Source organism: Xenopus laevis, chromosome 4S (genome assembly GCF_017654675.1).
Source record: "Xenopus laevis strain J_2021 chromosome 4S, Xenopus_laevis_v10.1, whole genome shotgun sequence".
Taxonomy (NCBI): domain Eukaryota; kingdom Metazoa; phylum Chordata; class Amphibia; order Anura; family Pipidae; genus Xenopus; species Xenopus laevis.
This window is the reverse complement of record NC_054378.1, coordinates 8,282,993-8,308,745: the sequence shown is the minus strand read 5'-3', so window position 1 is coordinate 8,308,745 and position 25,753 is coordinate 8,282,993. Positions and strand designations below refer to the sequence as shown.

Sequence of the window (25,753 nt, the reverse complement as noted above, 5' to 3'; positions counted from 1 at the left end):
AGCGGAAGTGCATTCAGTAGTGTCTGCAGTTGGTCAGAGGGAAGCTGCTTCTACTTGTCCTTTGCATGGTGAGCTCAGCTGCCTCTCTCCCATTCCTTCAGCGCCCGGATGCTGATTTTATCTCTGTGTTTGGGAGTCTTGAGGGAGTATTTATTTCTATGTGTTGGAGGGAGCGCTTAAAGGAATTGTTCAGGGTAAAAATAAAAACTGGGTAAATAAATAGACTGTGCTAAATAACAAATGTATCTAATATAGTTAGTTAGCCAAAAATGTAATGTATAAAGGCTGGAGTGACTGGATGTGTAACATAATAGCCAGAACACTACTTCCTGCTTTTCAGCTCTCTAACTCGGAGTTAGTCAGTGACTTTAAAGGCGAACTAAACCCCTTTCTAATAAAAACCCCTGCCCTCCATATTTTGCACAGTCCTATCCTAATTAAAACGTATTGTGGTGTGCGCTGAGTTTAGCCTGAAAATCCAATCTTTTTGGGCAAAAACCTACGATTCGCGAAAAAGACCGAAAAAATCATACAATACGATTTTTTGGGGGTTTTGCCTAAACCAATTCATTCATTCTTTTTAAATGATAAATAAGGTCAAATTGTGGATTCTATTTTGGTCAGACTTTTTTTAATTTAAAGAAATCTGAAAAATGTGGATTCTCCTTAAAGGAGAAACAAACCCCTTATTTAAAAAAAAACCCTACTCCACATAGACCCCCCTCCCTCCTCACCCCCAGCCTAACTGCTACCCCAGGCAAATGCCGCTAACTTTTTACTTACCCCTCGGTGCAGATTCAGGGATTGGAGTACACGGCAGCCATCTTCCGGGTCTTCTTCTGGCACGTCGGCAATTTCCATCCATTTCGGCGCAGTTGTTGCAAACAGGGTAATTGCTCCAAATGTGCATGTGCCGCATCGTTGGTCTCATTCTCACATTACCGAAGACCCGGAAGATGGTTGCCGTGAATGCCGATTCCTGAATCTGCACCGAGGGGTAAGTAACAAGTTAGGGGCAATTCCCCCGGGGTAGCAGCTAGGCTGGGGGGGAGGAGGAGGGAGGGAGGTCTATGTGGGGTGGGGTTTTTTTTAATAAGGGGGTTGTTTCTCCTTTAGGGCTCTTACTGACGAGCGTTTGAAGCTGCGCTCCCCTGCTTTCCGTTTTTCTGCGTTCAGCCGCAGGGGAGAGCAGGAATAGACGCATTACTTTTTTTCCAACGGGGCTGTACTCACACAGGTTCGTGTAGGCGCCGAACGCAGGAAAAATGCAGCATGTTGCATCTCAACCTGCGTTCGGCGCCTACACGCGCCTGTGTGAGTACAGCCCCATTGGAAAAAACTTAATGTGTCTATTCCTGCGCTCCCCTGCGGCTGAACGCTGAAAAACGGAACACAGGGGAGCGCAGCTTCAAACACTCGTCAGTAAGAGCCCTTAATGTTTAAAAGATGGAGATCCAAATTATGGAAAGGCCCCTTATCCAGAAAACCAAGGTCCCAAGTGTTCTGAATAACAGATCCTATACCCGTATATTTATTTGGCTGAAGTACTTTCTTGATAAAATCAAATAACTTGACAGATAGTTAAGATGCTTTGTTTTAGAGGAGGGATCCCCAACCTTTTTTTTTACCCGTGAGCCAAATTCAAATATAAAGAAAGTTGGGGAGCAAACACAAACATCCAAAACGTTCCTGGGGTGCCAAATAAGGGCTGTGATTGGCTATTTGGTGGTCCCTATGTTCTAGGCCAGTGATCCCCAACCAGTAGCTCGCGAGCAACATGTTGCTCTCCAACCCCTTGGATGTTGCTCCCAGTGGCCTCAAAGCAGGTGCTTATTTTTGAATTCCAGGCTTGGAGGCAAGTTTTGGTTGGATAAAAACCAGGTGCACTGCCAAATCAAGCCTCAATGTAGGTTGACAATCCACATAAGGGCCACCAAATGGCCAATCACAGCCCTTATTTGGCACCCCAGGAACATTTTTCATGCTAGTGTTGCTCCCCAACTCCTTTTACTTCTGAATGTTGCTCACGGGTTCTAAAGGTTGGGGATCCCTGTTCTAGGCACTGCACCTGGTTCATATGCAATTTAAGCTTTACTTCAAACCAGCAATTCAAAATGCAAAAATAATCACCTGCTTTGAGGCCACTGAGAGCAACATCCAAGGGGTTTGTGAGCAACATGTCACTCGTGAGCCACTGATTGGAGTTCACCGTCTCAGAGACTGCAACAAGCAGTTGCTGAATGGGTGTGGCTAAACTCTGGCAGTTACGTCACTAAGCAACAAGCAAAGTCCCACCCTCCCCCGCTCCATGTTGTTGAATTCAAAGCAGCTTCACATAAACTGAAAGCTCTGGAAAATCTTTCTGAGCTTCTGTCCAGTCCAGACCGAGATCCCAAATAGGCCCTGGTGTATTAGTCGCACAGGGGCCCAAACTGACACGAGAGAGCTGGTAAATATTGTACTGATGTGTTTCTTGTGCTTTGTCTTCTTTTTGTTTAAATCCTCAGATCTGTTCGTATAAAGCTGCCCATTGTTTATACATCTGTTATCTCCTCTAGTAGTTTGAATAATATGAAACAAGAGAACAGTTATTTTTTATAGCATATGATATATATTCGTAGATCTGTCTTTATGTAAGTAATGATATTGTTTGCATTGGGTTGTGGTCAGGGACGGGACTATTTTTTGTGTCAGACCCCCGTATCACTGGCCTCTGTAGGGCACAATATTGCTACTGACTTTCCAAGTTGCTAAGAGCAGCCAGTATTCAAAAACATCTGTTATTACATATTTCTACTTCAAACTATCACACTGCTGAACTGAGTGCGGTGTGACTGGGTGTGTAACTGTGAGTGTGGCGTGACTGTGTGTGTAACTGTGTGCGGTGTGACTGAGTACGGTGTAATGGTGAGTGTAACTGAGTGCGGTGTAACTGAGTGTGTAACTGTGAGTGTGGCGTGACTGGGTGTGTAACTGAGTGCGATGTGACTGAGTGCAGTGTAACTGAGTGCGGTGTGACTGGGTGTGTAACTGTGAGTGTGGTGTGACTGTCTGTGTAACTGTGTGCGGTGTGACTGCGTGTGTAACTGAGTGCAGTGTAACTGAGTGCGGTGTAATGGTGAGTGTAACTGAGTGCGGTGTGACTGGGTGTGTAACTGAGTGCAGTGTAACTGAGTGTGGTGTGACTGGGTGTGTAACTGAGTGCAGTGTAACTGAGTGCGGTGTAATGGTGAGTGTAACTGAGTGCGGTGTGACTGGGTGTGTAACTGTGAGTGTGGCTTGACTGTGTGTGTAACTGAGTGCGGTGTGACTGGGTGTGTAACTGAGTGCAGTGTAACTGAGTGCGGTGTAATGGTGAGTGTAACTGAGTGCGGTGTGACTGCGTGTGTAACTGTGAGTGTGGCGTGACTGTGTGTGTAACTGAGTGCAGTGTGACTGCCGGTGTGACTGGGTGTGTAACTGAGTGCGGTGTAACTTGAGTGCAGTGTAACTGAGTACGGTGTGACTGCGTGTGTAACTGTGAGTGCGGCGTGACTGAGTGCCACGATGTCACCAAACGAGCAAATCTCTCCCCGATATGCGCACATTGGGGTGGGCAATATTGGGCTGATCAGTTCGTGGGCCCTAGGGCCTAACAATCAGATCAGAATGGAGGCAATACAGGCATTTGAATCACGGGCGGATCGACTTGATTTTTTAACCTGCCCGTTCTGCATGTGCCCGACTTCCGACCAGCTATAGATCAGGGAGGCCCGTCGGATGGTCCCACACACGAGCCAATAAGCTGCTGGACTGCCGTTAGGCTGATGGATCCCACCAATTAGCCATTGTTTTGCCAGTTTCTGCCCTATAGTCAAGCATCCCTCAACCAGCTTTGTGTTTAATCTAAACATTTTTCTCCCACGTTAGGGTCGAAAGAAATACAATGTCTTGTTCTCCAGTCAACCAGCGTTTGTCCGAAGCGGCATCTTCTCACAGTCATTCTACCCCATGCGGCCGGGGTACAACAGAAAGGAAAGAGCCCTACAGGGATCATGAGCTCAGTGTTTCTGTCAATTCTACTTCTTCCCTCTTATCCCCAATTTACCATGAAAGCTATGAGAGTGATGATGATGATGATGATTTGCAGAGACTAGAAGACAATAATTCAGCTGGAAGTCATAGGTAAATACTGAAATATATACGAATACTTGCGTTTGACCCGGGGCCAAAAGATCAGATCACAACGATGTTCTTCAGACCGTCTGGGCCAGGACTGTATCAATGATCCGCGATGGAATTTTGAAACCTGCCTCATCAACATATGGCTGATCTTTATCCAGGTGTTTTGAAACCTGCCTCATCAACATATGGCTGATCTTTATCCAGGTGTTCAGTGGCATAACTAGTGTGCGATGGGCTACCGCAGCAGCACAAATTCCGCCCCCCTCTCCTGCTCCGCGCTTATAAATCAACATCGAAGCGGGTCAAATGGGGGCAGCATCGCTAGTGCATTGAGCGCAATGGCGCTCTATCACTAGTAGAGCCGAATTTCCATGTTCAGCTCTTAAAGGGCATGTAGAGGCAAAAAATAAAATCCCATTTTTACTTTCTTTAATGAAAAAGAAACCTATCTCCAATATACTTTAATTAAAAAATGTGTACTGTTTTTTTAAGAAACCTGACTGTATGCAGTGAAATTCTCCCTTCATTTACTGCTGTGGATAGGAATTGTCAGACGGTCCCTAACTGCTCTGCAGGGAAACAATCATACTTATGAACAGCAGGGGGAGCCCCCGCCTTACTTCCCAGCCATGCAGAACTCAAGCAGCTTTGTTTGTTTCCCTGTAGAGCAGTCGGCGACTGTGTAGAGATTTGTATTGGATTTTATTTTTGCCTTTACATCCCCTTTACTGTTTCCAACTCCAGCTGCAGGGACAAAGATCATGGAGCCAGATTTAAACAGATAAACTGGGATTCTATTTGGAGGATTATTTTGCTGCAGCCACTGGTTCTGCAGAGTTGGAGAAAGTTTGTATTAAACAATACAAAAACTATAAAATCCACATTAGATTACATGACAACACAGGACCCAGTGCAGTCTGTATATTCTGATTATTAATCAGTCTTGTTGTATCGGCTTCTGGCAGATATTATTTGACTTGTTTTGATTATTTATGACGGTCCCTAAGCAGCCCAGACCACACTGAGCATGTGCACAGTCTTGGTCTTGCAAAGATGTATAACAAAGTTACAAGATGGTGACCCCCTGTGGCCAACTTTGAAAGCATAAATCATTTGTTTGATTAGGCTTGTGGTGCAGTAAGTTCATGTTTATGTTTAGTATACAAAATACAGCATTTCTAGCCTTATTCTATTTTAGACTTTACTTCCCCTTTAAAGTTACAAGAGGTGGCTTTGTGCCGCCGCTTGTAACTGGCTACTTGCTGCCGTCTGAGGGAAGCTTCTCATCTTGCCTCATGGCAGGAGCGGCCCTGCTGCCCCCCCTGCAAATAGATAATCAGAGGAGCCCAGCTTACTCCGATCCCCATCCTCCCGCCCACTTCCCGTCTCCGCCCACTCCACTTCAATGTACCTGTTTTATAGTGTATTGCTGGTTGTACAGGTAGGGGATCCGTTATCTGGAAACCTGTTATTCAGAAAGCACCAAATTACGGGAAGGCCGTCCCCCATAGACTCCATTTTATCCAAATAATCGAAATTTTTAAAAAATCATTTCCTTTTTCTGTGTAATAATAAAACAGTTGCTTGTAATTGATCCCAACTAAGATATAATTAATCCTTATTGGAGGCAAAACCAGCCTATTGGGTTTATTTAGAGGCACATTTATCAAAGGTCAAAGTTTCTAAAAACTACCATAAAAAAAAAAAAAAATCGAAAATTCAAATTCTAATTTTCAATTCGACCCTTGATAAATCTGCCCCTTAAAGGGGTGGTTCACCTTTAAGTTAACATCCAGTATGGCCAACTTTTCAATTGGTCTTCATTATTTATTTTTCATCGTTTCTGAATTATTTGCCTTTTTCTTCTGACTTTTTCCAGCTTTCAAACGGGGGTCACTGACCCCACCTAACAACAAATGCTCTGTAAGGCTATAAATGTATTGTTATTGCTGCTTTTTATGACTCCTCTTTGTATATGGACGTCTCCTATTCATATTCCAGTCTCTTATTCAAATCAGTGCATGGTTGCTAGGGTCATTTGGACCCTAGCAACCAGATGGCTAAAATTGCAAACTGGAGAGCTGCTGAATAAAAAGCTAAATAACTCAAAAACCACAAATAATAAAAAATGAAAATGAATTGCAAATTGTCTCAGAATATCCCTCTCTACATCATGCTATGTTTTATCTCAAAACTAAACATCCCCTTTATAGGTATGAATATCCGAATTACAGAAAGATCAGTTATCCGGAAAACCCCAGGTCCCGAGCATTCTGGATAACAGGTCCTATACCTGTACTGGGCACATTTTCTATGCTTTCAATATACTGTGAGGCAGACGTAGCAGCACTAACTCGTATTAAAATGAACGTGGAAATAAAATAAGAATATTTCCCCCTATATTTAGTAAGTGGGGTGATTTATGCAGCGGTGTGTAATAAATCATTGTTGGTGGACAGCAGCCAATACTTCCTTTGGGGCACAATAAATATGGATAAGTCATGTAAATATTTTGCAGAACTCTCCGGCCTCCAGAGGAAGGAAGGCACAGCCAGACCCACTCGATGGAAAACTTGAACCTCACTCCCTGGGAGGCATGGCTGCTGCATAAAGAGAGAGAAGGGCGCGTTGAGTTGCAGAGGAAAATCTCGGAGGTAGGTTTGTTTGCACTGGAATAAACATAAACTTTGTGGAGCCCACTAGTGATTCCATATATTACAGTTAAATCTGGAGTTAAATCTGGAGTCAAAGCGGCAATGAATGGTGGTTATTACATTCATCCGCAAGAATTCCATGTTGGGAGCTTAAAGTCACAAAAGAAGAATGTGTTTGACATAACGTTGGCTCGGAAATTAGGGATGCACCGAATTCAGGATTCTGCCTTTTTCAGCAGGAATCGGCCTGGCCGAACCGAATCCGAATTTTCATTTGCATATGCCAATTAGGGGCAGGAGGGAAATTGCGTTCCTTTTTGTCACAAAACAAGGAAGTAAAAAATGTTTTCACACCCCTAATTTGCATATGCAAATTCGGTTCGGTATTCGGACAATTCCAAAAATAGTGGATTCGGTGCATCCCCATCGCAAATCAGACGAGGAAAAAGAAAATAAACTTCACGGCACACAGTTTTTGATTGTGCTACTTGTTATAAGATTCTCAATGCCATCGCATGTCTCTTCCCATTGAATAAGAATTAACTAGGGATGCACCAAATCCTTTGTGAAAGATTCGGCGGATACTGAATCCTAATTTGGGAAGGGGAAGACCATTTTTACTTTCTTGTTTTGTGACAAAAAAGTCTCATGATTTCTCTCCCTGCCCCTAATTTGCATATGCAAGTTAGGGTTCGGCCGGGCAGTCGGATTCGGCCGAATCCCGAACCGAATCCTGGATTCTGTGCATCCCTGGCCATAACCGTACTACAGACTGCCTGATTTTTTTGTTTTTATACAATTTGGTAATCGCTGTCAGATTGCATGCTCTTTAGCCAATGCGAATGCCCTGCCTTATATCATCTCGGCCACTAAAACACAGGTGTAACTAAAGTACTATGTCATAATATGATAATACAGGTATGGGACCTGTTATCCAGAATGCTTGGCACCTGGGAGTTTCCGGATAACTGATCTTTCTGTAATTTGAATCTTCATACATTAAGGGGCAGAATTATCAAGGGTCAAATTGAACATTTGAAATCCAATTTTTAAATAGTTAAAGAGTTATTGAAATAAAAATCGATTTCGAGTTTTTGAAAAAAATTGACATTGGATTTTCAAGATTTATCCTGGCCCTTTATGAACTCAAATAACACCTGCAAGAATTGCTCTTTTAAGGGGTTGTTCACCTTTAAATTAACTTTGAGTATGATGTAGAGAGGGATATTCTGAGACAATTTGCAATTCATTTTCATTTATTATTATTCGTGGTTTTTGAGTTATTTAGCTTTTTATTCAGCACCTCTCCAGATTGCAATTTTAGCCATCTGGTTGCTAGGGTCCCAATTACCCAAGCAACTGTGCACTGATTTTAATAAGAGACTGGAATATGAATAGGAGATGCTTTACAGAGCATTTGTTTTTAGATGGGGTCAGTGACCCCCGTTTGAAAGCTGGAAAGAGTCAGAAGAAAAAGGCAAATAATTCAGAAACTATGAAAAATAAATAATGAAGACCAACTAAAAAGTTGCTTAGGATTGGCCATTCTGTAACATACTGAAAGTTAACTTAAAGGTGAACCACCCCTTTATGTCGCTGGGAGAGTTCCGGGGATCAATTTGGAGTTGTTTGCAGCCTTCCTGACATTCAAGTTTTTTTTCGGAGAAAAAACTCGAATCAAGATTTTTAAATTCATATCGAATTAGATTCGAGTTTTCGGGTCGATCAAATTCATTTGCGTTGTAAAAATTCAATTTTTTTAAAAGTAAATTTCGATTCATCTAATTCATGGGAGTTTAGGGGAGTTTTTAAAAACTCGCATGAATTTGAAATTTGACTTTTAATAAATGTGCCTCCCAGTCTACTAAAAAAAAAATCATTTAAAGATTAAATGGTTTTGCCTCCAATAAGGATTAATTATATCTTAGTTGGGATCAAGTACAAGTTACTGTTTTATTATTACAGAGATAAAGGAAATCCATTTGAAAAATCGGGACTATTTTAATATAATGGAGTCTATGGGAGTTGGCCTTTCCGTAATTCAGAGCTTTCTGGATAACGGGTGTCCGGATAACGGATCCCATACCTGTATAGGAGCAATGCAATCATTTAAATGTTAATGGTTGGAGAAGAGGGAACTGACGGGAGCTTGAAGGCAGAAGGAGTGTAGTTTGACTTTATCGTCTGCATTTATTATTTTCTTTAGCAATTGAAACAAGAGGAAGAACTGTTAAAAGAACAGCAGCATAAGGAAAAGAAAAAACTACTTGCAGAGGAACAGCGCAAAGAATGGGTCCGGAAAAAGAAAGAGCAGGTAATGCTAGCTCCACTTCCACTCTCTGATATATATGTGTGTATCTGTCTTCCATCTATGGGGCAGATTTACTAAAGGGCGAATTGTCGCCAGGCGCAAATTCGCTGACACTACGCTAATTCACTAAAATGTAAAGTTGTGTCCTGGGCGTTGAATGCTGGCGACTTTACACTAGCGATACTTCTTCAGTGCGAGCATTTCATAGAGGAGATTAACTAGCGTTCGTTTATGCCAAGCGAAAAGTCGCTAGTGATCTTACGCTTAGGTCAATTTAAATAGGGCGGGTACATTAAAGTTGTATGGACGTCTTTATTAGAGATGTTGGTGCAAATGCTTGAAGTGGCCTTTTTTTTTTATTACAAATGTCCAAGGCAGGGCCGGAACTAGGGGTAGGCACGCGCCTAGGGCGCAAAGCTGAGGGGGCGCCAGGCACTTACCTGCTCTGTCGCCTACCCCTGTCTCCCTTCATTTACTGCTGTGGATAGGAATTGTCAGACGGTCCCTAACTGCTCTGCAGGGAAACAATCATACTTATGAACAGCAGGGGGAGCCCCACCTTACTTCCCAGCCATGCAGAACTCAAGCAGCTTTGTTTGTTTCCCTGTAGAGCAGTCGGCGACTGTGTAAAGATTTGTATTGGATTTTATTTTTGCCTTTACATCCCCTTTACTGTTTCCATCTCCAGCTGCAGGGACAAAGATCATGGAGCCAGATTTAAACAGATAAACTGGGATTCTATTTGGAGGATTATTTTGCTGCAGCCACTGGTTGTGCAGAGTTGGAGAAAGTTTGTATTAAACAATACAAAAACTATAAAATCCACATTAGATTACATGACAACACAGGATCCAGTGCAGTCTGTATATTCTGATTATTAATCAGTCTTGCTGTATCGGCTTCTGGCAGTTATTATTTGACTTGTGCTGTTTTGATCATTGATGACGATCCCTAAGCAGCCCAGACCACACTGAGCATGTGCACAGTCTTGGTCTTGCAAAGATGTATAACAAAGTGACAAGATGGTGACCCCCTGTGGCCAACTTTGAAAGCATAAATCATTTGTTTGATTAGGCTTGTGGTGCAGTAAGTTTATGTTTAGTATACAAAATACAGCATTTCTAGCCTTATTCTGTTTTAGACTTTACTTCCCCTTTAATACATCTGTCCCTAAATGTAGCAAAAGCATGTGGTGTGCACACAGAAAACCGCACTTCAATTTTTTGCCTATGCGCTGCTCTACAAAATAAGATAAAAAAACATCTCGAAGGAATCAAAGTCTGGGGTCTGACACAGGTTGCTGGCACTCTAAGCTTTGTTCTGCGCTGCTAAGATAATACAGGTAAGTATCAGTCTTGTGTTCTGCAGATGTTTAAATTGGCAAAATCAGTTCGATACAAGATAATTCATTACTGTTAACCATATTTTGATAACATGATATGAGCTTTGTTGTTCATGTTCAAACAGAGCTCTGGTATGTGAAGGTGCAACTGTTTTTTAATAATCCGACCCAACCCCACTTCTCGGAGAAACAATAGCGCAGGTGTCGGTGCCAACATGTTGCACAGGGTTAATCCGGCATGAGATAATTAAAGCCATTGTTCAGCAGTCATTGGTGCACAAAACACATTACTCAATTACTGACGATTTATAATGTGCTTTTGTTCCACAAAAGTTAATGTGTCCTCAAATCCTAAAAAGTGGCTTGGAGTGTTGCCATCTGCTCAATTCAGAACTTGTCTTAAAGTGAAACTGCTACGAAATTCTGAAACTAATTAAACAATGACCTGTGTTGGCCAATATTTCATTATACGTTCTGGGACGTTTGATGTAATTTATCAATTTTTCTTTTGAATAAGGGCTCTTACACACGGGTGGTTTTTTTCTGCGCTCCCCTGCGCTGCGCTTTCTTCCGTTCAGCCGCAGGGGAGCGCAGGAGTAGACGCAGTCAATTATTGTGAAGGGGGCTATACTCAAACAGACCCATGTAAGCACTAAACGCAGGTTGGGACGCAGCATGTTGCATTTCACCTACGTTTGGTGCTTACATGCGTCTGTGTGAGTACAGCCCCCTTCACAATAATTGACTGTGTCTACTCCTGCGCTCCCCTGCGGCTGAACGGGAGAAAGCGCAACGCAGGGGAGTGCAGGAGTAGACGCACTCCATTATTGTGAAGGGGTCTTTACTCACACAGACGCATGTAAGCACCAAACTCAGGTTTGGACGCAGCATGTTGCATTTCACCTGCGTTCGGCGCATACATGCTTCTGTGTGAGTACACCCCCCTTCACAATAATGGACTGTTCTACTCCTGCAATCCCCTACGGAAGAAAGCGCAACGCAGGGGAGTGCAGGAGTAGACGCAGTTAATTATTGTGAAGGGGGCTGTACTCACACAGACACATGTATGCGCCAAACGTAGGTGAGACGCAGCATGTTGCATTTCACCTGCGTTCAGCGCATACATACGTCTCCCCTGCGTTGTGCTTTCCTCCGTTCAGCCGCAGGGGAGCACAGGAGTAGACGCACTCCATTATTGTGAAGGGGGCTGTACCCACACAGACGTATGTAAGCGCCAAACACAGGTTGGGACGCAGCATGTTGCATTTCACCTGCGTTCAGCACATACATGCATCTACTTCTGCTCTCCCCTGCGGCTGAACGGAAGAAAGCACAACGCAAGGGAGTGCAGGAGTAGACGCCGTCAATTATTGTGAAAGGGGCTGTACTTACACAGACGCATTTAAGCGCCAAACACAGGTGGGACGCAGCATGTTGCATTTCACCTGAGTTCAGCGCATACATGCGTCTGTGTGAGTACAGCCCCCTTCACAATAATTGAGTGCCTGTACTCCTGCGCTCCCCTGCGGCTGAACGGAAGAAAACACAACGCAGGGGAGCGCAGAAAAAAACCGTCGCATGTAAGAGCCCTAAAGCATCTCTCTCCAAACACAGCAGTGCTCTCATGCTCATCAATGCTGGATCCTTTGCTAATTTATTATTAACAATTTGTTCCACGATACAATAAACCTTTAGCCCAGTGGGTATTTTTTTTCATATGTCTGTAAGACACTTATTAAAAATACAGGTCATAAATACATTAAAGGAATGGTTCACCTTTAGGTTAACTTTGGATATGTTAAAGAATCGTCAATTCTAAGCAACTTTTCAATTGGTCTCCAATTTTGATCTTTTATGGTTTTTGAATTATTTGCCTTTCTTTTTCTTACTCTTTTCACCTTTCAAACGGTGATCACTGACCCCCATCTAAAAACAAATACAGGTATGTGGGACCTATTATCCAGAATGCTTTGGACCTGGGGTTTTCCCTTCACAATAATTGACTGTGTCTACTCCTGCGCTCCCCTGCGGCTGAACGGAGGAAAGCGCAACGCAGGGGAGCGCAGGCGTAGACGCACTCCATTATTGTGAAGGGGGCTGTACTCACACAGACGCATGTAAGCACCAAACGCAGTTTGGGACGCAGCATGTTGCATTTCACCTGCGTTCGGCGCATACATGCTTCTGTGTGAGTACAGCCCCCTTCACAATAATGGAGTGCGTCTACGCCTGCGCTCCCCTGCGTTGCGCTTTCCTCCGTTCAGCCGCAGGGGAGAGCAGGAGTAGACGCACTCCATTATTGTGAAGGGGGCTGTACTCACACAGACGCATGTAAGCACCAAACGCAATTAAAAAATGCTAAATAATAAAAAAAAATGAAGACCAGTTGCAAATTGTCTCAGAAAATGACTCTTCACGTACTCAAAGTTTAATGTGAACAACCCTTTAAATATTTCCCTTCTGTATTTCATACCCTTGGGTACTTTAGAGTGAAGTCTGGATATGATCCCCGGAACCTAAAAGGGATACTGTCATGGGAAAACATGTTTTTTTCAAAATGCATCCGTTATTTGGCTGCTCCAGCAGAATTCTGCACTGAAATCCATTTTTCAAAAACAGATTTTTTTTTATATTTAATTTTGAAATCTGACATAGGGCTAGACATATTGTCAATTTCCCAGCTGCCCCCAGTCATGTGACTTGTTATCTGATAAACTTCAATCACTCTTTACTGCTGTACTGCAAGTTGGAGTGATATCACCCCCTCCCTTCCCCCCCCAGCAGCCAAACAACAGAACAATGGGAAGGTAACCAGATAGCAGCTCCCTAACACAAAATAACAGCTCCCTGGTATATATAAGCAGTGTCGGACTGGGATACCAGGGGCCCACCCAAAAACCTTAGTCCAGGGGCCCACCAAGAAAATTTAGACCAGGGACCCACTGTCAGTACTAATATTCTTTATCTCCTAGCTCAACCTCTATTTATAGTTTTACATACTATAATCTTATTCCATCTATTTAGCCTCTTTGTTCCCATAGACATAGGGAATGGCCATGAAATAGGCCAAATGTTTAGCAGCACAAGAGCCCACTGACACCTTGGCCCACCGGGAGTTTTCCTGGTATCCCTGTTGTATAAGAACAACAATCAATAGTAAAATCCAGGTCCCACTGGGACAAATTCAGTTACATTAAGTAGGAGAAATAACTGTCTGTAGTTCCATCCTAAAGTACAGGCACAAGTCACATGACTGGGGGCAGCTGGGAAACTGACAATATGTCTAGCCCCATGTCAGATTTCAAAATTAAATATAAAAAAATCTGTTTGCTCTTTTGAGAAATGGATTTCAGTGCAGAATTCTGCTGGAGCAGCGCTATTAACTGATGTGTTTTGGAAAAAACATGTTTTCCCATGACAGTATCCCTTTAATAATCTCCAAAACAGTGAACATAGGACGTGCGGTTCAATAAACCACTCTGAAACAGAAATACAGCTTTTATTTTTCCAGCAGTCCCGTGCCTTTAAGGAATGGTTTTCATTTGTACTCAAGGAATGCGTTTTAATCTCTCTTCAAATCTCTTCTATCAAATTTTATTGAAAATGAAGACTATTTCCTTTATGATCTAAAACTATGACCTGTGCTCCGAGGTAATTGTACAGTTGCGCTCAGTGAGTTGTCTGGTTCCTAATCAAGCTTGTGCGCCATATATTTGGATTTCAATCTCTAGGAGATCATTTCCAGTCTGTCGCCTAGAATTCCACTGTCAGATTCTCTTTAAACTGTCATACAGGTAAATCTAGGCATCCGGTCATAGGAAATAACTTACCTACAACTAGGGTTGCCACCTTTTGCAAATTTTTTTTCCGGGTGGTGGGGGGTGGGTACAAAAAGGGGCGTGGTGTGATGTCAAAGGGGGCGGGGTTGTGATGCAAAGGGGCGGGGCGTGGCCAGGACAAAAACCGAAGGACAAGCTAAGTTTATAGGGGATGGGGGGCGGGCCGAGGGGTCTTTTTAAGGGTATTACAAATTTACCAGCAGCTACATTGCCGGTAAATTTGTAATACCGGCCCCGGCCTTGGCAGGTGTTTCACCGGCTAGGCCGGTAAAATACCGGCCGGGTGGCCACCCTATTTACAACAAATATTTCATCTCTCAATCTACAGTTGTGTTGAGAATAATTAGCAGTCGGCCATCACTATCCTGATCAATCGCTGGTTTTGGTAGAAATGATATTTCTACATGGCAAATCATTAACTAGTAGTTTTAGTAGCTCAATAGAAACCCACCATGACCTGCTGCTGATTCTGTGGAATTGAATCATTAACCGAGGCTTGTGCCAAATAATAGCAGTGTGGCGTTCAGTTAGTGAGCTCATTCGTTCTGTGAAAAAAAACAGGGGTCAATTACAGCCCTTATTTAAAGGAATTAACACCAAAAATAAAAGCATTTTAAAGTAATGAAAATATAATGTACTGTTGCCCTGCACTGGTAAATGTCTGTGTTTGCTTCAGAAAGACTACTGTAGCTTCTAGAAATAGGCTGCTGTGTGGCCATGGGGGCAGCCATTGAGGTTGAAAAAGGAGAAAAAGACGCAGGTTACTCAGCAGATATCAGATAAGCTTTGTAATAGAATACCATGGAATAGAATGGATCTGTCATCTGCTATGTATCCTGTGCTTGAATGGCTGCCCCCATGGCTACACAGCAGCTTGTTTATATAAACTATAGTAGTACTTATCTGTTATCTACTGTGTATCCTGTGCTTGAATGGCTGCCCCCATGGCTACACAGCAGCTTGTTTATATAAACTATAGTAGTACTTATCTGTTATCTACTGTGTATCCTGTGCTTGAATGGCTGCCCCCATGGCTACACAGCAGCTTGTTTATATAAACTATAGTAGTACTTATCTGTTATCTACTGTGTATCCTGTGCTTGAATGGCTGCCCCCATGGCTACACAGCAGCTTGTTTATATAAACTATAGTAGTACTTATCTGTTATCTACTGTGTATCCTGTGCTTGAATGGCTGCCCCCATGGCTACACAGCAGCTTGTTTATATAAACTATAGTAGTACTTATCTGTTATCTACTGTGTATCCTGTGCTTGAATGGCTGCCCCCATGGCTACAGCTTGTTTATATAAACTATAGTGTATATATAACAATTGTTGTCAGTCTTTCTAAAGCAAACACACCAGTTGTACCAGTGGAAGGCAACAGTACATTACATTGTCATTCCTTTAAAACACTTAGTGGGTTATTTATCAAAGGCCGAATGGCAAAAACTCGAATTCGCAAGTTTTTTTTTTTTTTTTTACTATAAAAAACAAAAAATTATTAAACTGCATAAAGTCATAATCTGACTTTATCTAAACTCCGAGGTTGTATATAAGTCAATGGGAGAGGTCCCTATCCTATTTGGAAGGTTCTGTTGTCTGCGCTGGAATTAGCCTGAAAATCTGACTTTTTTTGGCCAAAAATCAGGCTTTTCGGGAAAAAAAAGGGGAAACTGAAAAAATAATGCGTTATAGTTTTCGTATGATTTTTTCAAGTTTGTCCTCGATCTGATTTAATTCATGCTTTTTTAATAGTAAATAAGGTCACATTGTGGATTCTAGTTTGATCTGACCTTTTTTTCATTTAAAAAAGAATCAGGATTTTGATAAATAACCCCCTTAGATTTTTTGGTGTTACTGTTCCTTTAAGGGATCATCCATCCTCAGTGTATATCTTGAAAGGTCTGTGGTATAAATAAATATATATTGTATCCGCACCCCAAACACAGTGACAATCGGCAACAAAGTGTTAACTGCATTGAGTAACTGCGTGAGTAAATGAAATCTGCGCTATAAATATAGTTTATACCAATATAAATCTTGCCTATAAAATGCTAAATCCTGCACATCTGATTGTTTTATAAGCTTTGCTGTGACATATAAACCTGCCAGGTGAGAAGCAGGATTAGTCTGCGCAACTTTACAGTGAAAGACGCGCAATTAACATTTTTTGGCAGAGGAGCCCGACTTCTACTTTAGCTTCTAAATTATTCGGCTCCAAGAAACTGGCTATTTGAAAAGATATAATTAGTAAATCCAAAGCCTTACGGTGGCCATACACGGGCAGATTAAAGCTGTTGATAGCGGTCCTTTAAAGGAGAACTAAACCCTAAACATAAATATGGCTAAAAATGGCATCTTTTATATAGTGAACTTATTGCACGAGGCTAAAGTTTGAGCTTGTCAATAGCAGCAATGATCCAGGACTTCAAACTTGTCACAGGGGGTCACCATCTTGGAAAGTGTCTGTGACACTCACATGCTCAGTGGGCTCTGATTGGCTGTTGAGAAGCTAAGCTTAGGGCTCGTCACTAATCATCCAGCAGAAAATGAGCTTCCCCTGTAATATAAGCTGATGCTTACATTTTCTAACCTGCCCGAATTTTCTGATCAATGTCGGACGAAAAATCGTCAGATGCACGGACGTTTGATTCCCACTAACCTCACGATTATTTTACGGATAGGTCGGATCACACTTAAATCAGCCATTCATCAAAGAAAAATCTTTGCGTCTATGGGGACCTTAAAGTAGAACAAAAGCCTAACTAAAGAAGTAGCTAGAAATGTTGTACATGATGTTTTGTGCTTCTGTACCAGCCCAAGGCAACCACAACCCTTTAGCAGTAAAGATCTGTGTCTCCAAAGATGCCCCAGTAGCTCCCCATCTTCTTTTCTGCTGATTCACTGCACATGCTCTGTGCTGCTGTCACTTACTGAGCTTAGGGAGCCACTCACAATATACAGTACACATAGAATAGAAATGTCACAATATAAGGCTGATTAGTAATTAATACACATAATTACTACATGGCAGCACAGAAACCAGTGCAATTAGCATCAGAATTGAATAATCAGCAAACCTGTAGCATCAGCTTATATTACAGCCAGGGAAGCTCATTTTCTGCTGGATAATTAGTGACGAGCCCTAAGCTTAGCTTCTCAACAGCCAATCAGAGCCCACTGAGCATGTGAGTGTCACAGACACTTTCCAAGATGGTGACCCCCTGTGACAAGTTTGAAGTCCTGGATCATTGCTGCTATTGACAAGCTCAAACTTTAGCCTCGTGCAATAAACTCATTATATAAAATATAGGGATGCAACGAATCCGGGATTCGGACAGGATTCGGCCTTTTTCAGCAGGGTTCGGATTTGGCCGAATCCTTCTGTCCGGCCAATCCGAATCCTAATTTGCATATGCAAATTAGGGGAGGAGAGGGAAATCACGTGACTTTTTGTCACAAAACAAGGAAGTAAAAAATGTTTTCCCCTTCCTATCCCTAATTTGCATATGCAAATTAGGATTTGGTTCGGTATTCGGCCGAATCCTTCGTGAAGGATTCGGGGGTTCGGCCGAACCCAAAATAGTGGATTCGGTGCATCCCTAATAAAATATGGCATTTTCAGCCATATTCATTTTTTAGGGTTAAGTCCTCCTTTAAAGACACCAGCGTTTTTTACGGCATACAGGATATGATGTCACTGACATTGAGGAAGCTGTAGCTTCATCTTATCACTTCGCCAGGTCTTAGCTGTCTAAGGAAAAGAGGTAACGTTCTATAAAATTCGCACTTTAGTGAATTTGCAAATTCACCTGGCGATAGGGCGTGAAACTGCGCTACTGACAGTCTCTTTCGCTAGCGAATTGTCCTCTGCACCTGTTAGTAATTTATCGATGTCCCTGCGGATGGGAGTTCTGGCGACTTTATGCTAGTGACGCCCACTTCGCCCTTTAGTAAATGGGAGATGAACCACATTTGTAATTTGACGCTTCTCCAGTGGTCTGACTTTGCTTCCGTTCGTTATTATCCGCCAATCGATGCAAACGAAGTTTTATTTTTTTTCTTAGGAGCGAAAAGAAAAAGAAGAGAGACTTCTGAAAGAGCAACGGGACAAGGAGGCAGAGGAACGGGGCCGAATCTCTGCACAAGAGAAGGGCAAAGAGAAATACGAGGCCTGGCTGAGAAAAAAGAAAATGGAGGAGCAAGAACGGAAGAGAAAAGAGAAGGTGGTTTCCTCTTATTGCTCTACATTTGCACTGTAGCCATTATATAAGGCAATTTTAGGTGAAAGTCATTTTTCATGATCAAGCAGGCCGTCATTAATCACCGCCGTGCAATCCATGGCAGCCCCCCTCCCCCGCAGGCAGTAATTAAACTGTCACTCTCCATTTTGTTCAGCTCCACGCGTTCGGTAAAATAGCAATTCCTTAACCCGTTCCTTTATTCAAGCTGTTTCCTGTGGCGGCAGCACGTTCCTTTAAGATCATGTTCAAGTCCTTCCGGAAATGTAGAGGATATTAATATTTTCCTTCAATCGCTGGAAACGTTTGTAAAATGTCAACTAACAAGTGTCAGCGCGGTTGCGGGACTCATGGGAGATTACGCAGTCGCCTTTTTCTCTTTATGGACTGTTCGCTGATAGGAAACAGTTGGCTTTTCGTTGAAAATTGTGGGCGCACTTCAGTAGCCGAAAGTAGTGCACCACTATTTAGTGGCGATGTTTTCTTGGACCCCCTGCTGAAAACTGTGTTAATCTTACCTTTTTGGTTCAAAAATACTGGAATTACGACCTTCTACGTTAACTTCCTTGTTACGGAAAAGCCTGTTTTATAGAATTTTTTTGAATTGTTTGCCTTACTCTTCTTTTAGATCAGGGGCAGTAGCCTCAACAGCTAAAACCTGCAGCTCTATAAGGTTTTATTATGTATCATTTATTCCGGCCTCTCCCAGTCTCACATTCAAACCACTGGGTTCGGAAGAGTAAATTGGACCCATCGATATTAATTCGTTTTCTTGCCAGGCAGTTGGTTAACACATTTCCAGTAAATGTAAAATATTTGGCACTGGTTCTTGACTTCCAGTATCCTAGATCGTATGATCTGTAGGGTAACGGTGGCCATAGACTTTACAAATACGTTTTTTCTTGGAAAAGATCCGAAAAAAGATTGTTTGTTCCAATACACACGTGTAGAGCTAAATCGTCAGATATACATATAGAAACAGTAGAATTCTACACTTGAGCACTAACAATGGACGATGTTCGGGTGCCTTCAGTGGCGCCCTATCAATATTTTCTGGCCACCTGGATGGACAAGATTCTGCAGATATCTGTCCCTTGTCTCCCACCATACACACACACCGAATATTGTACTAATATTATTTTGGAAAATCGTCTGTGGCCACCTTAAGACTTTTTATGTGTTTTACCAAAGATGCGAATGTAATCACTAGTGTTTATTTTCTCAAAAGGCAATTAAAACACAGATTCTATACATTTTCTTTTATATTTTTAGCACTATTTTGGTATTTTTGGCCGATTCATTAACTGCGAGTGAAGGATTCGAAGGTAAAAAGCTTAGAATTTCGAAGTTTTTTTGGGCTACTTCGACCATCGAATGGGCTACTTCGACCTTCGACTACGACTATCGCAGGATTCGAACTAAATATCGTTCGACTATTCGACCATTCGATAGTCGAAGTACTGTCTCTTTAAAAAAAACTTCGACCCCCCTAGTTCGGCAGCTAAAAGCTACCGAAGTCAATGTTAGCCTATGGGGAAGGTCCCCATAGGCTTTCCTAAGTTTTTTTGATCGAAGGATATTCCTTCGATCGTTGGATTCAAATCCTTCGAATCGTTCGATTCGAAGGATTTAATCGTTCCATCGAAGGAATAATCCTTCGATCGTACGATCGCTAAATCCTTCGACTTTGATATTCGAAGTCGAAGGATTTTAGTTCCTAGTCGAATATCGAGGGTTAATTAACCCTCGATATTCGACTCTTGATGAATCGGCCCCTTAGTAAGCCAGTGTCTCCCAAGTTGTAGCCCATAAATATTACCTTAACCGACAGATTATATAATCTATGGAAGTCAAGAACGACCCAAACTAAAGGGGGTGTTCCATTATCTGTGCCAGGTAATTACCACAGGTAGTAACTTTTTATCCCTCTTGAGTTGCAGTTTTTGGTTCCCTTAAACTTGGGTCTTCTTTCTACTCTATTTGGGTCAACATTTTGTTTTCCTCGATTTCACGCCACTTTATCAGCCTTGTCCCTTGATTTATATGTTTTTAGCGTGCATCATAAAGCCTTCTAAAAACAACGAGGCAAGCAGGGGCGATCCTGGCCCCTCCACCGCCTGAGGCAACAGCAGTTGAAGCTGCCCCCCCTCCCCCGGATATTCGCTCTTAAAGTACCAGGAGCAGCATTTTTGCTGTCCCTGGTACCTAATGGGGCGCTGCCGCCTGAGGCAACAGCCTCAACTTGCCTCATTGGCGAAGCACCCCTGGAGGCAAGTAAATACCTTCTGTTTTTAGAAGACGTTATGGTGCATGTCTTGCACGTGAAGGGCTTTTTGGCTCCTTTTAGCCTGTCTCACACTAACCAGGATAAGTTTTCTGCTTTGCTTCTCCACAAGTCCTGATGCAAGATGTAATGGGGGAAAGCACAAGGCTGTTAGGGCAGAGACGCACGCGGAAATTCGGGGAAATTAGTCGTCCGGCGACAAATCACCTCTTCTTCGGGACGACTAATCTCCCCGAACTGCCTTCCCGCCGGCTAGAATCTAAATCGCTGGCGGGATGGCACTCGGAGCGCTTTGTTTTCCGAAGTTTCCTTGTGGGGCAACTCCAAGTGCCATCCCGCCAGCGATTTACATTCTTGCCGTTGGGAAGACAGTTCGGGGAGATTAGTCGTCCGAAGAAGAGGCCATTTGTCGCCGGCGACTAAATCTCCCCGAATCTCCACGTGTCTCTGCCCTGAGAAGTGATTGGAAGGGGCAAACTGTGCTGGTTGGCGAGAGGCTACAACTGCAAGAAGTCACCTAAAGGGGCAAACTCCATTATTTTACGTTTTCCTGGATTTTATGTTTTTCTTGCATTTTTCCCTGGTCTTTTAAAAACCATAAAATTCTACTGTATATAATTCACGATAAAGCGGTTTACAGTCAAGATCCCATTTAATAAACATAATCGACCGAAATCATATTATGCGTATCTTTTAATTACTCTAATCGCTTAAGGTGGGACCGTGTCGCTGATTAATCGAGGGCCATCGGATGAAATGTCATCAAGAAATGATTTATTCTCTTTCAGGAACAAGAGGAAAAGTCCCTGACTGAACAAAGAGAGAAAAAGGACAAAGCAAGTCAAGTGTTTAAAGAGTGGCTGGAACAAGCCAAGAACAAGCCACGTCCAGTATTAAACAGCTATGGCTACGTCAATGGGAAACTAACAGGTTTTGTGTTCTCGTTGCCAACGTCATTTCAAGATGTCATGGTGTAGTACTGAGATTTATACCTACTGTATAGTCATTTATACCAGCCATAGCTCTGCATGAGATCTGTATTAAGGGGTCATTTATAATTTTTGGCTGTGCCTCTCTTCTACTTTTCTTGTCCTTCTCCATATGGAAACCATGGGGGGCTAATAAATCCATTTGCTCACTACTCTTATTTTCTCCTTGAGGTTGTCAGCAGCTCTCATATCCTTCCCTTTCCTCTAGTTTAGTCGTATTGGGTTTAATCATTAGTGATCACTTCTCCCTGGATTCAAACTCCAGGCACATGCAGTGAATTGTGCATTTTATTTCACTCATATTTGTGTCTACATCTGCCACAACTGGATCTCATGGGACTTTAAGTCCCCCATACACGGGCCGATAAAATCTGCTGACAGACCGAGTCGTCAGTTTATTGGCCAGTGTGTGTGGCCATCCGACGGGCTTTCCCGATCGATATCTGGCCGAAAGTCGGCCAGATTAAGATCAGGCAGGTTAAAAAATCCCGTCGGATGAGGTCCCGCGATCTGACCGCCCGTATCGGATGCATTATGATCTGATCGTTGGGCCCTAGGGCCCATGATCGCATCAGCCCGATCAGGGGCGCGCCGCCAATGAGGCAAGCTTGAAAGGATTCCAGGGGCGGCAAAAAGCCGCTCCTGCACCTTTAAGAGCCGAATTTCCGGTTTTTGAACCGGAAATTCGGCTGTACTATTGCGAGAGAGTGCAATAGTGTTTCTGCCTCCCCTCCCGACACGTAAGTTGGTGAGGGGGGGCGCCATTGCAGGAACCGCCTCAGGCGGCTCCTTAGTCAGAATCGGCGCTGAGCCCGATATTGGCCACTTCAGTGTGGGCATACCAGGGAGAGATCGCCAAGCAAGTGGATCTCTACGTCTATGGCCACCTTTAAACTGGCCGTAGACGCAAAGATTTGATTGTACGAATCTCACGATTTTCGGGCCGTGTGTGGAGAGTCCCGACATTTTTCGTGCCATGGCGATCGGTTGTTCAGACGATTGGTCAGGTTAGAAAATTTCTATCGGCTGCGGATAATATCTCTATCTACTTTATTTGATCAGAATGGTTAGTGGCAGGTCGAGAGATGGACCGAACGATCGTTCGTCCGATAGGAATGTAAATCTGGTCACCTTTAAACAAAATTCTGGGGTGGGGTAAATCATACATCAAACTGTTTAGTAGACCCCTGGCGTTCATATTTAGTGATTTGCCTTTGATCTTGCGCTACAGTCCTGGCGACTAATCTCCTCGAATCTTTCCGCATGTCTCGGCCCTAAGGGTTAGGGCATAGTGGATTCTTAAAGCAACAGTGCACAATGAAACTTAGTTGTCCTCCAGGGACATAGACCCAAATGGTGCAAGAGCAACCTCCAATAGGAATCCTGCTTGTTGTTTAACACTTAATTCTCTCTTCTTGGATAGGTACGTGTCGCCAAAACATCTAGACCGCAATATAGTAGCCTCCATTGTGAGGCCATATTGCTCTTGTATAATCAAACTGCAAATACGTCTCATTGTCTCAGCAGATGTGAGCTGACCTGGACATAAACTTGTTATGTATTTGTTCATTATATCATAATTCTCAAAAATTGGGATTCTGTATCCATCCCCGATGGAGCCCCAAGCCTTCCTACCTTGCTTGGGGCCTTCACCCTTCTCTGGCCTTGTGTTCTTTGCCCTCATGCCGCCTCTCAATTTGCAGATCTCAGAGTAACATTGAGTTTAGCGCCGTTTCCTCTATTATAACGAAGCTTTCTCGTTTTGTTTATTCAGGTTATTATGACGCAAGCTCCTATCCTGCTCCAGCATTCTATAATCCCATCCCGTGGAAACCAATTCCCGTACCACCTCCACCGAAAGAAGCCACCAAGAACGTCTCTGCAAAGAAGAAAAAAAGACCGGTTTCCAGCCAGTCGTATCGACCAAACGTGAGGTCACTTAATAAACCTAAGGACAATCTCCATGTGGCTGGGAGAATACTGAAAAGATGACGGATATGCTGTGGATAAGGCTGGTTTTGTTCATCCACAGCAAATCATTATAATGTTTTAAACCATCCAGACAAATGCACAACCGCTTTTTGTTTTGCAATTATTTAATATAGTACAATATGGGATCCTAGTGTTGTTTGAGCATCAAGCATTATCTCTATATAGATCTGGCACGTTTCTTCTCTACAGTAGAGCAATGCAGAATGAGTCCTTGTTCTGTTGTTGGAATGAGGGTCTCACCAATCCTTTCATCAGTGATTATGGGGCTTCATACTAAGTTAGCAGAGCCCACCACCCTACAGGCCTCAACTATTAACCCACCAGTCCACTTAATCCTCAGGTGGTGGACACTGCCAACAAGTAGCAAGGGGTCCAAGATATTAAGGGATACATGTGCTGTTAATATGAATGAATTGTGTTACAACAGCGCCACCTGCTGGTCATTTTCCCACCAGTTTGACCACCAAGTAGTCAAGGAAGTTGTCAGGAGAAAGAAAGAGGCAGCTCTGATGTTCTTCTACTTAGGAAGAAAACCTTTCTCAAACTTTTCCTAAGCAGAAGAACATCAGAGCAGCCTCTTTCTTTCTCCTGACAACTTCCTTGACTACTTGGTGGTCAGACTGGTGGGAAACTGACCAGCAGGTGGCGCTGTTGTAACAAAATTTATTCATGTTAACAGTACATGTATCCCTTAATATCTTGGAATTAAAAAATAATAAACAATGAATGTACATTGCAAACATTCTCAGAATAGTACTCTCATCAATTTTACATTCACTTGTTTTAAAGGTTTACTTATCCTTTAAGACTCCATTAAACCCCACTCGCAAGTCCTGTTCATTTTGCAATTCTGCTTTTCCATCTGTCATGGGACCCCAGAGTCCGGCCAAAGAAGCCAAGCCTATATTTTACTCACTGATTAAGGGAAAATACATTTAGTAGATACAGTATTTACCTTCCCATTGCAAATAATGGGGTATATTTAATTCTAAAATGTTTTTTATAAGGATCCTGAAATATCCCCATGTTCATAAGAAATTGCATATATTCAGTTAGTGATTTCCTTAGTCATTTTAAAAAAAATCCAATTTGATCTTTTAGGAGTTATTTATTAAAGTCTAAATGCCAAAAACTTGAAAAATTCACGTTTTTTTTTTTAAATTTAATTTTTTGGGAATAAATTAAACCCCAAGGGTGTTAAAAGTCAGAATAAAAAAGTAGTCCAACTCAGACCTGCCGAGTTCATGGAGAAATCCCGAAGATATCCCGATCTGCGCTGGTTTTCGTGAAATAATGCGAAGATGTCATGGTTTTCGGGCATCAAATCTTAAAAAAATGTGTACGGTTTGAATTTTTTCGCGATTTTATCGAGTTTTTTTTCCTGCACAGGAAATTTTCGGAAAAATGTATTGAGAAATAAAGGGAAAAAAATCAGTGCGGATCTGGTCGGACTATTTTACCGAAAATTATCAGAAATTTAGGGGGTTATTTATTAAGGTCTGAATGCCAAAAACTTGAAAAATTCACTTTTTTTTTTTACTATAAAATCAAAGTTTTTAGCGGTTTAATTTTTCGGGAATAAATTAAACCCCAAGGGTGTTAAAAGTCAGAATAAAAAAGGACTCCAACTCAGACCTGTCGAGTTTATGTAGAAGTCAATGGGAGAAGTCCCAAAGATCTGCGCTGAGTTTCGTGAAATAATGCGAAGATGTCATGGTTTTCGTGCAAAAATATTTAAAAATCTGAGTTTTCGGGCATCCTATTCGAAAAATGTGTATGATTCGAATTCTTCACAATTTTTGTCGAGTTTTTTTCCTGCGCAGGAAATTTTCGGAAAAAATGTGTTGATAAATAAAGGGGAAAAAATCAGTGTGGATTTGGTCGGACTATTTTACCAAAAATTATCAGAAATGTTTAGATTTTGATAAATACTC

The 25,753-nt window shown here is 42.4% G+C and overlaps 1 protein-coding gene across 1 annotated transcript; it reads left to right on the top strand.

Annotated features, from left to right (window-relative positions):
- Positions 1-53: 53 nt before the first annotated feature.
- On the top strand, positions 54-25,478 carry ccdc34.S (coiled-coil domain containing 34 S homeolog; the record flags this gene model as incomplete). Its single annotated transcript, NM_001094377.1, is given in 6 exon segments — positions 54-68; positions 6,683-6,818; positions 9,025-9,132; positions 18,381-18,539; positions 21,627-21,768; positions 23,602-25,478. Coding segments are annotated over 5 exon segments (717 nt in total). The 5' UTR covers positions 54-68; positions 6,683-6,728.
- Positions 25,479-25,753: the final 275 nt, after the last annotated feature.